At 45.0% G+C, this 15,149-nt stretch overlaps 1 protein-coding gene across 2 annotated transcripts in view; it reads left to right on the top strand.

The window, feature by feature from the left end:
- Positions 1–15,149, top strand: part of IFI30 (IFI30 lysosomal thiol reductase) — a 40,020-nt gene that overhangs the window by 4,969 nt on the left and 19,902 nt on the right. For both annotated transcript variants that reach the window (XR_014472962.1, XM_083179227.1), the window contains exon 2: positions 11,651–11,845. Coding sequence is in view for 1 of the 2 variants with exons in the window: in XM_083179227.1 (XP_083035353.1) it covers positions 11,651–11,845 (195 nt within the window). In the remaining variant the exon portion in view is untranslated. The remainder of the gene's footprint in view (positions 1–11,650; positions 11,846–15,149) is intronic.

Here is a 15,149-nt window from a genome sequence, read left to right on the forward strand (position 1 = left end):
CATTTGACATACTAGTGAATGGTAGCAGTGTTCCCTCTAAGCTGTGCGCGCGTGTGCGCGCACACATCTCGCCGAGCATGCGCACAGACATAACAACAGAGCGCACAAAGCAGCAGTGGTCCCTTTTTGCAGTTGTGGACTCAATTAATGTGTGTTTCACCCATTAACTACATTGTGTGCTGTGTTTTGAATGTTTAAATATTTAATATCATTTTGAAGTAAAGTTAACACAAATGCTGAACATCGTTTTCCAGTTATATATAAGTGACTCACATTAAAATTACCTTTCCGAAGTTGCACAGTCAAAATCTTTTGCCGCACACAGCCTTCATAAAATTAGAGGGAACAAACCCAACACATGGCTGGACTGCATCTGGCTTCACAGCTACTGTAGGCTGCGCAGCCAGGATGCAGCCGATACTGTACAAATGTTTCACTGTGTAGCAAACCAGTGCTGTGTCTGCAAAATGTTGTAGGCAGTATTTAAAAAGTGGCTAAATTAATATTAAAAAATATACAATTATTAAAAAATATGTTATAAACATGTATAATAAAAGCCTCACTGTTCTTTGCTGTTTAAATCTTGTACAGTCCTTCCTCTTCTATCTGCGTAGGCAGGACTCTGAGGACGCCATTTCCCCTCTTGTGACTGAGGGGGAAAGGAGGGGAGAGAAGGAGGAGATGGAAGAAGAGGGGAGGAGTTAGAGGGGTGGAGTGTTGAGGACTGGGCTGCACTGCACACTGAGAAGAGGGAAGGAAGGGGAGGCGGCCTGGTCATCATTTGATTGACAGGCGCAGGGAGCAATGGGTAGGGGGCGGACCCGGACATGACATCCAGGCATTCACAGTGTCAGTGATTGAGGGGAGCTGCTCTTCAGGCTGCTGGCTGCCTGTCACAATATTTGACAGGCTGCGGCAGCCAGTAGCCATGATCAAAATATATATGAAAAATATAAAATTTAGACGAGCGCAAGGCACGGAACTGGCTGCGCAGGCTGTACAGAGACTGGGCAGGGGGGGAATCAAGCACTGCCACACCGCATGGTCACCGCCACTCTTTGTTATTACAGCATTGCCTGCCACAGCACAAGAGTCCAACGACCTTCCGTTGAGGAAGAGGGGGCAAGAGGAGGACTTTGGAGGACAGACAGTGTGTGTATGCACTCGGGGTGAGGGAGCAGCTTTTCATACTGGCATACTGCCACCCACTATTAGACAGGCGCTGCAGGCAGCGTGCAGGCAGTGACAGTGAGGGCTGGCAGCTTTAGCAGAGCAGGGAGGGAGACAGCGCCTTTTCAGCATGGCGCCTCCCTGCTTTGCAGGAGCTGCTTAGTGGGTAGCGCCGGCCCTGAGGGGCAGATTGGCTGGTACTTTCTCTTCTCCACTTTATTTCGCCCCAAGGCTTAGTAAATAGTCCCTGAGTGTCTGACTGCTCCTGTCCAGCTGTTGCTTAGATGCAAGCCCTATGACTCAGCCGGTGTCACCTGGGCCAGCTTTTCCATTAGGCAGCTGCTATCTGAACCTGCATATCACAAAATGAAGGATGCCTCTGAGGGAGAGGTATGATACAAGTGATATCGATGGAACTTCTAAGATGCCATCTCAACACGTTTATCTGAGTATCTTGAAAGTTAATATAGGGGTGGGGGGCAGTATCTGAAGTCTTGCCTAGGGTGCAGAGATACCTTTATCCCAGACCTGGGTATCACCAAAAGAAGTGACTGCCGACTAAGGTGGGTTTTCAATCCTGGGTCACGGCTGTCGAGCTGGCCCAACAGAAGTGACCCTGTCCCATTCTCGGTCTGCTCAACCGAGAGGGATTTAATGTCCCGTCTGAAGCGTGACGAGAAGGGGGCGTGGCCGCGAGCTGTGACCGGGAAGAGGCGAGCTGCAGTCGGGAGCTCGTCACTTCCCGGACGTTCTCGCTAGAACGAGCCCGACTGCTTGTGGAGTAATTCTGCCCAGATCCCCTGTTCAATGCTGTTGAGGAAGACAGCATTGAATAGGGCCCCACAGCCATCTCCCCCATTGGCTGCGGGAGATTGATCACCCCCCTAAATGGGGAACTACTAACCAGAGGAAGAATGTAGTACACATCCAAATGCCAAAAAGCTCATGACCATCTGCTATTGCTTCACAAGCCATCTCTATGCAGTCTATGTAAATAGATGAAGGAACTACACACTAGATTAAGAGACTTCCAAGTCTTATTGGCAAATTGAGCATCCAGAGCAGGAGCACAGTGGACAAAGCAAAAACTACTGTACTCTCAAACTGAAAATTCACCTAAGTTAAAGAGTATCAGTACCCCATCCTGGCTATTTTCACCCTTGAAAGACATCATTAAGACAGACTGATGATTATATGTACCATATTTTTACACAAAGACATGGAGACCGTCAAAGTGTCCCGCCTCCCTGCACATGGCTCACTGTGCTCGCCATGCTTTGGTCACAGTTCCTTGCTACGCTCGGCACACTATTCTAGTCTCCCTGGATGCCCTAGTGGATTGTAGGAAATGAAATACTGCCTGTCAGCACATGTCGGCTCCAAAAAAAAGTGAAAAACCCATGTCGGCCTTCGCAATGTCGACATGCAAGGGCAGAGAGCCATGCGGGAGGACGCAGTGCACCGATATGGTGTCCATGTTGACTATATCGACATTTGGAGGAAGAAAGTGAAGAACCCATGTCGACCTTTTTACTGTCAACCTTCCCAATGTCGTCCTAATGCATGAGTTGACCTTTTGACCCTATCCATGTCGACCTAAGGCCTGTAAACCTTTTGTGGTCGACCCAATGTACAGATGGAGCCCTCCTCATTTAGCCTGTTAATTGGATTAAGTGAATAATAGGATTACTATGCTAATCTCCTACTGTATTGTTCTATGTATTGTATTGCTGCTGAGAACAATAGGATAGCCATGGCTAGCCATGGTGAGCCACGACCTAAGGAACAAATATGACAGGGGTTCCAACTGTATGTCAACCCAATGACCCATACCTATCCCCAATACAGATCAGAATGACATGGCCATACCCCTTTCTAGCACAGCAATATTATTCAAGGGCCCTGGAGTTACACTACCACAGTATACAGTATAGGTAGGCGTCCTAGTCTGTATAGGCGGATGTGTTGCAGTACAAAATAAATATAACATTGACTTGTGTCTGGTCCAGTATTGAGGTCTGATGAAAGGTTCCAGGTGCCCTAGGCTAATACACGAGTAGCTCCCCTTGTAATGCTGCTAAACACACATGTCTCTGCGCTCTGGGACTCATACTGCCCATGTGCATGTAACAAAGGTTATAAATGGCACGTATGATCTAATGCTTGTTGCATGGGACTTTAGCCCCTATGCTACCCATAAAGTAATGGTTCCATCAGTACATTACATTGGCACAGCCAGCTGGCAGTCACCTGAAGACCTTTATCCCCCACAGTACATTGGGATGGGTGATAGCTAACAAGCATGGAATAAATTAGGCTTTAATATTATTCTTCCGGTATCACCTGTAAGATGCACACACACACATGCGCGCACACACACACACAGTCCTGGCACCCTATTAGAGTCACTGTCCAGTATCCACCATAATTTGTAACCTGGCCCTAATTTATCCAAAACCGGCTATACCCAGGTAGCCATCCAATACCAGGACGTGCCAGAAGAGGTACCTGAACAGTTTGCTCAAATGTCAAACTTAACTTTCAGTTCTCGTTCTGCAAAATAATTGGCCATCGCCCACGGTATCCTACAAGTGATGATGGCTCTTTTACTTCCATTATACTTACTTCTGGGTGAATTCTTATTTCATTATTTGTTCATTCTGGGCCAGTTCTGCTGGGCATGACATATTAGAGACACACAGCTGCATCCTTTGTGATTTGATGGAAAGAGGAAGTGGTTACAAGGATTGCAACATTAACATGTTAATAGGAATACAGTACAGCGTTTCAATATGAAATATTTTTACAAAAATTTAAAGCCAAGTTAATTGTCTGGAAAGTCCCAGTTCAGGTCACATGGTGCATGACTGTATGTTAGCATGTAATGAATGTAAATAACTGAAGACTGGGATACAAGAGGGCTGTGACCACATTGGATCCTGAGAGAAAGAGAGGCACAGTGGTTTGTTTATTTATTTATTTATTTACAGTTTCTTATATAGCGCAGCATATTCCGTTGCGCTTTACAATAGGAGACAGTGATGCAACAAACTGGGTATTTACAGACCATCAAAGGTATGAGGGCCCTGCTCGCAAGCTTACAATGGTTGTGTGATAGGTTCAGTGCCAGACTTTGTCTCTCCATCGGCACTGCTGACAAATTACTCTCCATGTTAACTAGACTTCCCATGTCTTCTGCATGCCTTTGGCTCAACCACATTAATACTGACACCATAGTATTACGTTCTGCACCTGGCTCCAACATATTTGAGTGTCTGCCTAGCTACTGCTTGTACCAGACCCTGCTCTTTTACCAGGGTTTGTTCTTGTAACCTTAATCTCTGCCTGTTTAACTGTTTATTAATCTGTGCTTGTGCCTGATACTTGCGTCACCTGAACATTCTCTAGCAATCTGTCTCTATAAGGCCCATTTATAATTGGATTGCATATGCTATACGATCTGGGCGGCATTTACTGACCAGGATCACACTGTAATATGCGATCCTTTCGGTTGAATGTATCAACCTGCAGATACAGGTATGATGGGTCTCTAAAAGAAGCCCCCCCCCCCCCCCTGCACTCTGCTTTGCCACAGTTCGGGGGCCTGCTTTTGCACGGTTATCGCTGAACCCCCCCCCCCGCCGACTAAGCTGACCCCAACTGCAGTGCGGCGGTCTGCAGCCCATAGGCTACAATGGGCTACCGCCATATCGGTATGAAGCCCCCAGGACCCACTGCGATGTTGATCCAACCAGCAGCTTTGCATCCCCCCTAGTAACCTAGAGGGGATGCGGCCAGTGGCGCAATAGGTATCAGAGATTCCTGCTGTTGTCCCTCCTACATACATTCTGGTGATTTTTACTATTTACGGCTACCCCCCAAAAACGGGCCCCTATTGCACATTACACCTACCCTCCCAGCTAGTCATATCAGAAGACAGTAAGGCACCGCAGCCTGCTGCATCCCACAGCAAAACACATATCACCTTGCAGAGTAGGGGTGTCTCCATACCTCCTAGGCCACCTATACTGGCTGTCTTCACCCAAGATTTTAGGATATCCCAGTCATAATGATGGGCATATCCTGTCCCCTAGAAATGCTTTACCCTCCCAATGCCCTTTGGACTCCTTCTTGGAGGCACTTATGGCTTTCAGATGGTTTTATTAAAAAGCACACAGTATTAGTGGGGATGGGTCATAGGGTCGACAAGAGGAAGGTCGACACACATTGGGTTGACCACTGAAGGGCAACATGCATCAAGGTCGACAGGGTCATTAGGTTGATACATGCATTAGGTCAACATGGACAAGGTCGACAGGGTTTTCTTGACTTTTTTATCTTGAATGTTGACACAGTGGACATGGACACTAAAAAAGTGCATTGTGTTCCTTCGCATGGCTCGCTGCAGTCAACATGCTTCAGGCACTATTTTATTCTCCCAGCATGCCCTTGTGGCTGGTAGGGCATGAAATACAGTCTGTCAGCCAGTGGCGTAGCTACGTTTTGGGCGCCCCCCCCGTCGCCGCCCCGCCGAGCACCCCTACCCCGCCGCCCCGCCGAGCACCCCTACCCCGCCGCCCATGCAAACCCCCCCCCCCCTCAATCCCCCACAGCCTTACCTATCGCACTGGTCCCGGCGGCTCCGTTCTTCTGCTGAGGACCACCAGAAAATGGCTGCCCCCATACAGCAGACAGTTTCAGAGAACTGTGTGCTATATGGGGGCGGCCATTTTGTGGTGGTCCTCAGCAGAAGAACGGAGCCGCCGGGATCAGCGCGATAGGTAAGTCTGCGGGGGATTGAGGGGGGGTTTAACTATAGCACCGCAGCCCCCGGCACCCCCCCCCCCCCCCGCGGTGGCAGGGGCTACGGTGCTATAGTTACGTCCCTGCTGTCAGCACATGTCGGCTCAAAAGAAAAGTGAAAAACCCCATGTCGACCTTTTGACTGTCGACCTAGCCCATGTCGACCTAATGCATGTGTCGTCCTAATCTCCCTGTCAACCTAACCCCATGTCGACCTTCATGCATTTCGACCTTGCTCTTGTCGACCTAATGACCATATGCCATATAGGTTGTGATTAGCTATATGCAAACACTAGAAGCAACCGTTTAATGAGTCTTACCTGTTCGCTCGTGCGCTAGATTGCAGAACTTGAGGTCATGTGCTGGCTGTCTGTCCCATCTCCTTGACTCTGCTGCTGTGCTCTGTGTACCCCACTCCATGTTGTTCATAGAGTGGGGCCTCCATGGCACCCATGATCAGATGACTATGGATCCTCCAATCCCAACATCCATTGCGGTCAAGGAATTCCACCTACCAATCACTTTGAGAAAAGGGAGATATAAGGAAAACATTGATGGTCTGCGATACCAAACAGAAATGTGCATCCATTACCTAGGTTCTCAGTGCTCATTACCTGCTTGCCTCAGCATATCATCCTGAGTGCATACCTATTGCTCTGAAGATTATCTCTGTGAATGTTTGCAGTTTCCACCTGACTCAATTATCTCTGCTGTATTCATATGAATCTCCTCATCTGCTGTGTTTAACTTTGCGCAGAGCATTTTTCAGATTAACCCTTTGAGTGCCAACATCTCTGTGAGAGATGCGCAAAATATCTGCTAAAAATGGCAGCATCACATATTTGATATATACATCCAAATAAAAACTGTTGTGTAAAAATATATATTTCCTATATAAGTTAAACAACACAGGTCATTATGATTAATAAAAATATGTGCTTGGTCATTTTTACACCTATTTTGACAAATTCCCTTGGCACTGTGGAGTACACTTACTACACTTACACTTACACTTACACTTACTTACACTTTACTTTCTTAAAGTCAAAATTGGTTATCTTGCCCATAGCAACTTACCAGATTCTAGCTATCATTTCTCAACACTTTTAGAAGCTTTACCCCGGATATCTGTGTCCACAAACCTGGCACAGCAGATCATCTGTTCCAACCCGGTATTGGCTAAATCCCAATATTGGAAACATCATTGGTCCTAGCTTGATACAAACACCAATTACAGCCCAATACAATCATTACTAGTTTGTCATATGCTCGGTCAGTTCCAACGCCATATCCAAGCAGATATTATTCCTTCCAGTTCTATTCCAGTTCCATTCTAGCGTAGTACCTGTACACCTGCAGATCCGATGCAGTCAAATCTATTGCAGGGGTCCCTAGTGAAGACCGCCGGTCTTTTAGAATCTGCACCTCTAGCTTGGGTATTAATTGACTGACGTAAACGCTATTCACTCTGTTCTGTCCATGCACTAAAACTATTTCAAGCCTCCCAGTTTCCCCCATCAGACTCTCACTAATGGTACTCCACAGTGGTGTAACTAAAGTGCCGCAGACCCCGCAGTGGCTTGGGGGAGCCAGAGACCCCGGGGTCTGTGGGGAGCATTGTGAATTATGAGACTCTGCTGCGTGGACAGCTGTGGTGTACCTGCAGTAGAGTAGATGCAGCGGAAGCACCTACATCCCCGGCTCTAAACTCCCACAGTGATCAGCCACAATAGGCGATGGCGTGCGCACAGGGTATGTGGGTGTCTCAATGCACACACGCCGGCACCACACCCCACGCTGGCTGCCGCTGTCACTCACAGTCACATCATGGAGTTGGACTCCAATGTTGCTGCACCCCACACTGTGGCCATGCCCCCCACTGCATGGCTCCCGCCAAACTGAGATACTAGGTCATGTCGCCCGTTCTCTCTTTCCCTCCTGTCATCATGTGATGGTGGTGCAGCACTGCCTGGTGAGGGTGGAGGGCTGTGGCTGCTTCTGCTCCTCCTCCAAGGAGTAAATGCCCTGTGAAATATATTCAGACTAGGCCAGTCCCTGTAAACTAAAGTTAGTGTATTACTTTATTTGTACTGCTGCAGTAGCAGGCTGGCTAGCCTAACCTGTAGGTGGAGTCACTCTGACTGTGTGGACACTGGTCACCAGTCTGTGTGTGTCCACCACTGCAGCAGTGACTGCACTGTCCACACAGTCACTGACGGATGTTATGCTTAAATTGCTAATAAAAATGCAATACATCTAGATTTCACTCCCTCCTATACCACCTATATTATCCACCCTAGTAGACCCCTGCCCTTTTGACTCCTCTTGACTCAGAAGTACCCTCCCTACCTTCGTTTTTACAGTTGTATCTGGTCTATGTTAGGGTGCCGGATGACTGCCTGACAGTCGGGATCCCAACGGTTAGTATACCGACTGTTCAACTGCCTAACAATAGGGATCCCGAGAGACAGGCTATTGTCCCTTTTGAGGGTCCACGACCCCCATAAAGGGAGAATAGAATACTGAGCTTACAGCGTGGTGAGTGCAGCGAGCTCGCAAGGAGCTTTTTTTCAACTCGCCTCCCTGTCGGAGTAAATGCCCTCCAATGGTGCACACCTTAATAAAATGGACTGCGCTCACCTATGTCGGCCACAGACCGCAATCATTGCACTGGACAAGGCTGGGTGCAAACATCCCTCAATCCGGTCACCCCACTCCTGCACCTCCAATACAGGCTCCGTCTCTCTTATGGGGGGTGCCTTAATGTGTAAAGGGCATTACAGTGTGTGGCATAAAGTGTAAGTGGCATTACAGTGTGTAGCATAATGTTTAAGGGTCATTACAGGACAAGGGCATACCATAGGTGCAGGGGGTGCAGCTGCTATGGGGCCCAGAGCTGAGAGGGGCCCACTTTGCCTGTCAATGTATCATATGCTACAATAAAAAAAGAGATGTAGGTGTCCCCTCCAATGGTGCCCAATGTAAGCAAGAGAAAGGTGTACAACCCTATAATAGGGAAAACGGTCATCTTCTCCGTTTTTCAGGAATAAATGAATAAACGAATAGATAGATACCACACGTCCCTTCTGGAAAAGGTAACGTCTCCCCTTTTCCAATAATGTATCATATGCTGTATACATTTTTCAGCATTAGGTGATAAATAGGGGCCCTTACAAACTTTTGCTATGGGTAACACATGTATCTAGTTACGCCACTGTTACAGGAGGTAGGGGGACCTTAGAATCGCTTTTGGCAGGGGGGAGCAATATTTATAGTTACACCACTGGTCCTCCAGTATCACTACAGGAACACAAAATACCATTATCCAAATGGAAGGTTCTGTACAGAGTGAGATAGAGCAAAAAAAGCTAAAGTAGGATTTTTGAAAGTTGCCATTTTTAGGTTGAATTTACATTCGACCTATTCAATTGATGCGACAATTTTTCAATTGTCACGATCTTCCATAGAACTCTTTTCTTAGTAAATTTACCCCTTAGTCTAAAAAGATAAATAATCTTACATGCTTGTTGTCTGTTATATGGCCCTTATTCAGATCTGATCGCAGTACGTATTTGTTCTCAAAATGGGCAAAACCATGTGCACTGCAGGTGGGTCAGATGTAACATGTGCAGAGAGAGTTACATTTGGGTGGGGGGGGGGGGGGTGTTGAAACTTAAATCTAAATTGCAGTGTAGAAATAATGCAACCAGTATTTAACCTGCACAGAAACAAAATAACTCACAAAAAACTAACCCTCTCTACACGTTACATCTGCCCCACCTGCAGTCCACATAGTTTGTCCATTTTGAGAACAAATTTGTACTGCGGTCAGATCTGAATAAGGGCCTATGTTTGTTTGTCTGGTATGCATTCGGACACTGTTGGACTGATTTGGACAAAACCAGCAGGGGGTGGCTTCATTGGGTCCAGATTAGGTTTATGGCTAGGAAGACCACCATTCCCAATGCCGTGGGATCCCAGGGCTGAAAAAGTTTAAATAAAAATGTGGTCAGATCCAGAAGAGGCCACAGAGAGGTGTATAGGCACACTATGGGCATGTGAGCATGTTCAGGGCCTTCCACTGGACGGATTTGGATGATAACTTCAGAGAGGGATAGCAACTTGTCTGGGATGCCTATTGGAGTGGACAAGACCTCTGTCCCATGTCAAGTTGGTGTACCCCAGGCAGACCTTTCACCCAGGGAGCATGTTCTGGGCCTTCAAATAGATGGATTTTGATGGAAATCTCACAGATGACAAATGGTCTGGGATGCCTAACTGAGTGCTTGGGTTCCTGGTGTGACTTCCTGTTGGTGGGAGCCATGGAGGAAATTGAACAGGGGAGCCTGTTAATGGGCCTTTCAGTGGCAATTGGTTTGGGAAGCAAAATTGGGAGGGTTGAGTGTTCAGGTGAGCTACAATGCCTGCTAAAAGCAAGAGCATCTGAGACTCACAAATTAAATAAATAATAAAAAAAATTACAAAGTTCCAAAAATACAAAAAAAAAAGGTACTTGTGTAGTTTCACGGCGCCAACATGGCGCCGTGCGTCTGCGTCCCCTTGCGGGGCTCACTTCGCTCGCCCACGCTGCGGGCTCGGTGGCTCGCTACGCTCGCCACGCTATCTAAAATCAACTCCATGCCAACATGGATAGTGGGGGTATGAACTATCCATGTTGGCATGGAGTTAAGTTACTTTCTTTTACATAGTTTGGCGAGCGTAGAAACCGGAAGTAGCACAGCGCCATGAAACTACACAAGTACCAAAAAAAATTTTTTTTACAAAATGCTACAGATACAGAAAAAAGGTAAAGGCATTGCCCCCCAAAAAACAGTGGGGAAAAAAGATGGGCCCTTATTGCCCGTCCGACACTGGGTGGGGCAAATGTAGTGATTTTGGGCCCAATTCAGACCTGATTGCTAGGCTGCAAGTGTTCAGAGCCCATCAGCACGCACTGTTCCTATTTCCGGTATGCGGGAGCAGCACAGGGTTCCAAAATGTATAGTTATGGCACTGCCATGTGGTAATGGTGTGTTACAAAACTGGTACAGCTGCTGTGCATTTTGTTTTACATTCAGCAATAAAAGTTTTTTAGTTTTATATATACATACAGCATCTATATATATATATATATATATATATATATATATATATATATATATATATATATATACACCAAAACAAATGGCTCAGCATTTGCCTATTTAATAAATAAAAGCAAATGACTATCATCATAACATACCTCACAACTATTAATGAAAAGGAATTGGGACTCATATGCACAACCAAAAATGGGTGTGACCTCTGTTGAAATGGCGTGGCCTCTAATGAACGCCATGATGGTAAGCCATGTCCCCATTTCCATCACTATTAGAGGCACAGCCAGTGCTGAGCTGCTGTCATGCCCCTGCACAGTGCCTATTCAACGCTGCTCTGCATAGCAAGGGGACCACCAACTGCCCCTCCCACACGCAGGCCACTGACACTTCGCTGGCTGCACAGTGGGACAATAACAAAAAATAGTGAATGTCCAGTGAAAATCAGAACAGTTGAGAATGTGGAATTCTGTTCAATTGTTAAGTTCTCCTCTTTTTCACTAACATTAATGTTAAGAAACCGTATGAATGGTCACTGTAAGCCAGTAAACAGTTCAAAATGTGTGTTGCTTAATTTGCAGGTGGAAGAGCAGTGCTTGGAATATTACACACGTAAAGAACACCAACTGAGCCAAGACCCAGCAGTGCAGATTGAACTGTATTATGAAGGCCTTTGTCCAGCTTGCCGCAATTTTCTTAGTTTTCAACTATTCCCCACATGGCTAATGTTGCCAGACATCATGAATATTACACTGGTACCTTACGGAAATGCAGAGGTAAATAAGTCACATTTCAGGTTTACAGAAATATGTTTGTAGTAAACAGCAATGATTCCCAGCCAGTGTGTCACAGTCATTGGCAAAAACTGTTAAATAGTCAAGACTGTAACTAGAGGCCCATACACACTGGGCAATTTTGAGCTGCTTTCAGCTCGATTTTTCACTTGAGCTGCTTTCAGCTCAAAAGGCACCAATGTGTATGGCCTGGCAATGAGCGTTAAGCGCTGATGTCTGCCTGGGTGGACAGCTTCTCATTTGTATGCACAGAGCGATTTTCACCATCATCACTGTGCATACAGTGTGTTTGCACCTTAGGGGTTTTCCACAGGTGCAATTGTCTAGGGTGCGCAGTTGATGGGACAGCACCATGGGCCAAATGTAATAGGGTGAGAGTTTCAGAAAGTGAGAGATTTTGGGAGAGTTTTCCCATGTTTTTTAAAGCAGCAATCAATTCCATGGCAAAATCAAACTGGTTTTGCAGTGTAATTGATTGCTGCTTTAAAAAAACATGGGAAAACTCTCCCAAAATCTCTCACTTTCTGAAACTCTCACCCTATTACATTTGGCCCCATGTCTCCCGTCTCAGGATTCTGTTGTACCTGGACGCATCAGCTATAGCTTAGAAAGGTGCCTGACACATCCCTAGGGTGTGGCTGGTACACAGATCCTAGCTCCATTTCACTCACTTCTGTCAGATCATGACATTACATTGGTGCAGTCAAGGCTGGTCCTCAGCTGGCACAGTGAGCAGAACCAAATTATGATTAAGATGATTACAGTTCTTTGGGGGGGCAGGGGTTTTCATTAAACAAACTTACCGTAATACCATTTGGCTTGCTTTTCAAACAATTGTAAAATATTGTAACCCTTGTATATCACAGAAATGACAAACAAAACATTTCACAATAGAATGATTGTGTAACCTTATTTGTATCAAAACTAAAAAGTTTGGCAACTAGAGACATACAGAACTGTTTTGGTAGCAATGCATCTAAGAGTCATAGAGTTGCATACAGTATCTTATCACTATCCCGGCACTCAGTAGCATGTGAGGGGATGTGTATGAGAACACATCCCCTCACATGCAGCTGAAAAAGACAGACATCAATCGATGGTTGCTGATCATCAAATTATTTTTCTCCTCTTCAGTAATACACTGACTTTTATTTCCACCAATGATCGCCGAATACGGGACGGGCACTGACGTCATGTGACATCAGCCACTCGCCCTGAGCAGGTTACACCACACCTGCAAACAGAAGAGAGTTAGTGACCCTAGGGCCACTCTGTAGCGCTAGTCGTGCTAGATCTGTATTTGCAGACAGAGTTAAAGGACAGTATTCTCCAAAATAATAGCAGCAAAAAGAAAACAATATAAAGAAAAATATATATGAAGAATTATTCTCAGTTAGCTGTGCAGGAGTATCGCTGCTTCTTACACAGGGAGTGCTGATCCCTTTTAAGAGACAATATGGAAATTAAGTGGCAGACACCAAAAAGGTAACTGTCACTTTAAGAAGCGCGGTCCTGCTCAGTAATTCAATGTCCATACGTTTATAATGAAAAAGTATAAATCAATTTATTAAAACAATATAATAAATAATATTATTATCCCCCAAAACACAATTCATGAATTGCAATTACACAAAACAGATAGGACAAGGACAGACAACACATAACATATAGTATAAAAGCTGGGTAATAGCTGGGATTGGCCGATTGGTTCAGTCACTGGATGAATGAGGCTTTATGTAGAATATATCTAGAGGCAATTTTAGAACTTTCAATATAGTTACCAGTCCTGTACATTTGGTTCCAAGGCGATGCGCTGATAGTAGTGGTATTTAACCCTCAGGTCAGTCTCTCCATCTGTTTATTTACCAGAGATTGATCCGGAATTGCTGCAATGGGGACCTTTCCTGCTGGACCAGCCAGCTGGGTGGTTAAGATATTTGTAATCCACATATACTTGCGCTGAACAGGAACACTGCACATATACGACCAGCGGTGGGTATGGGCTCAAAAACGCGTTTCTCCGCCTGTCACTGGAGTCGGCGGCTTCCTCAGTCTGAGCCCAAAGTCATGAAGTGAGCAGTTATATACCGGCGACTTTCGCGCCCTTCATTACACCCGCATTTCCGGGTTGCGCTCCAAGCCTCATTCTCATTACCATATATTTATAGGCTCCCGCGGCCATTTTGTTTAATGCGTGTCAAGCCTCAGTTTCACTCCGGGAGCATAGCAATATATTCTTGTATAAATAAGCCTCATTCGCATATCCCGAATAAACGGGTTTTCTTTATTTTAACACAATCTGTAGTCCATATGCCCATACATATTCCACCATGCCTCTAGTTCTACTAATATTTTGCCTCTTAGAAATAAATGCCAAATCGGACCTATCATTACCATATACTTGTTAGCAATCCTTAAAGAGACATACACACACATAACAAGGACAACATTTATGACAAAAAATTCATAATTAATTGATTGATGATATTTCATCTCTCTACATCAACAATTAATTTTTTTAAAAATAATAATACATAAACATAATAAAATAATATAATAATCTGAAAATATAAATGGAAAATATATTCTATACTAATAATCTCAGGACATCTGCAGTTGTAACATCGATGTTGGTCTTTTAATCCAGAAGACTCGATTTGTTCACAGGGTCATAAATTCGATAGCATGCATAATTCAATTTACACCTAAAAAACCATAATTAATGTGTCACCCACTCCAAGATTAACAGGTCATTATAAAATGATAATATTTATGGAATATTTTCATATATACTCATACATTGTGAAATAGATTCCCCTATATAATGACAACCATTTCCTCCCTTCAATAACATATACCATCTCCTGAGGTGTAACCCGCCCTCGCCCTACCCTTATATACAGTAGGAATACCCAATTAACTCATATAAGAATATCCCTTTAAATGCATAATAATCCCCCCACCCCACTAATAATCTCAAAATAAATTATTTAAATTAATATAGATTCATATAAATACCTCCCTTTAAATATAATAACGGTACACCCACCCCCCACTAATAAATCATGACTAGCCATACATAATAATAATAAAAGAATTTCAAAAGCTAACGTACATAATTAAGAATGCTACCGCCCAATTGCTATCTCCTACCCCATCAGGTCCCCCATCCCAACCATGGATGACAATGCATCCAAAGAGAGAATACTAAACACCGTTCAATTCTATCGTATCATTCAGTCCAAGTGGACTTAAAGTCTTCAAGCAGAAAATCCAGTAGGCCTCC

The sequence above is a fragment of the Crinia signifera genome, chromosome 1, assembly GCF_055691185.1.
Source record: "Crinia signifera chromosome 1, ASM5569118v1, whole genome shotgun sequence".
In the NCBI taxonomy this organism is placed as follows: domain Eukaryota; kingdom Metazoa; phylum Chordata; class Amphibia; order Anura; family Myobatrachidae; genus Crinia; species Crinia signifera.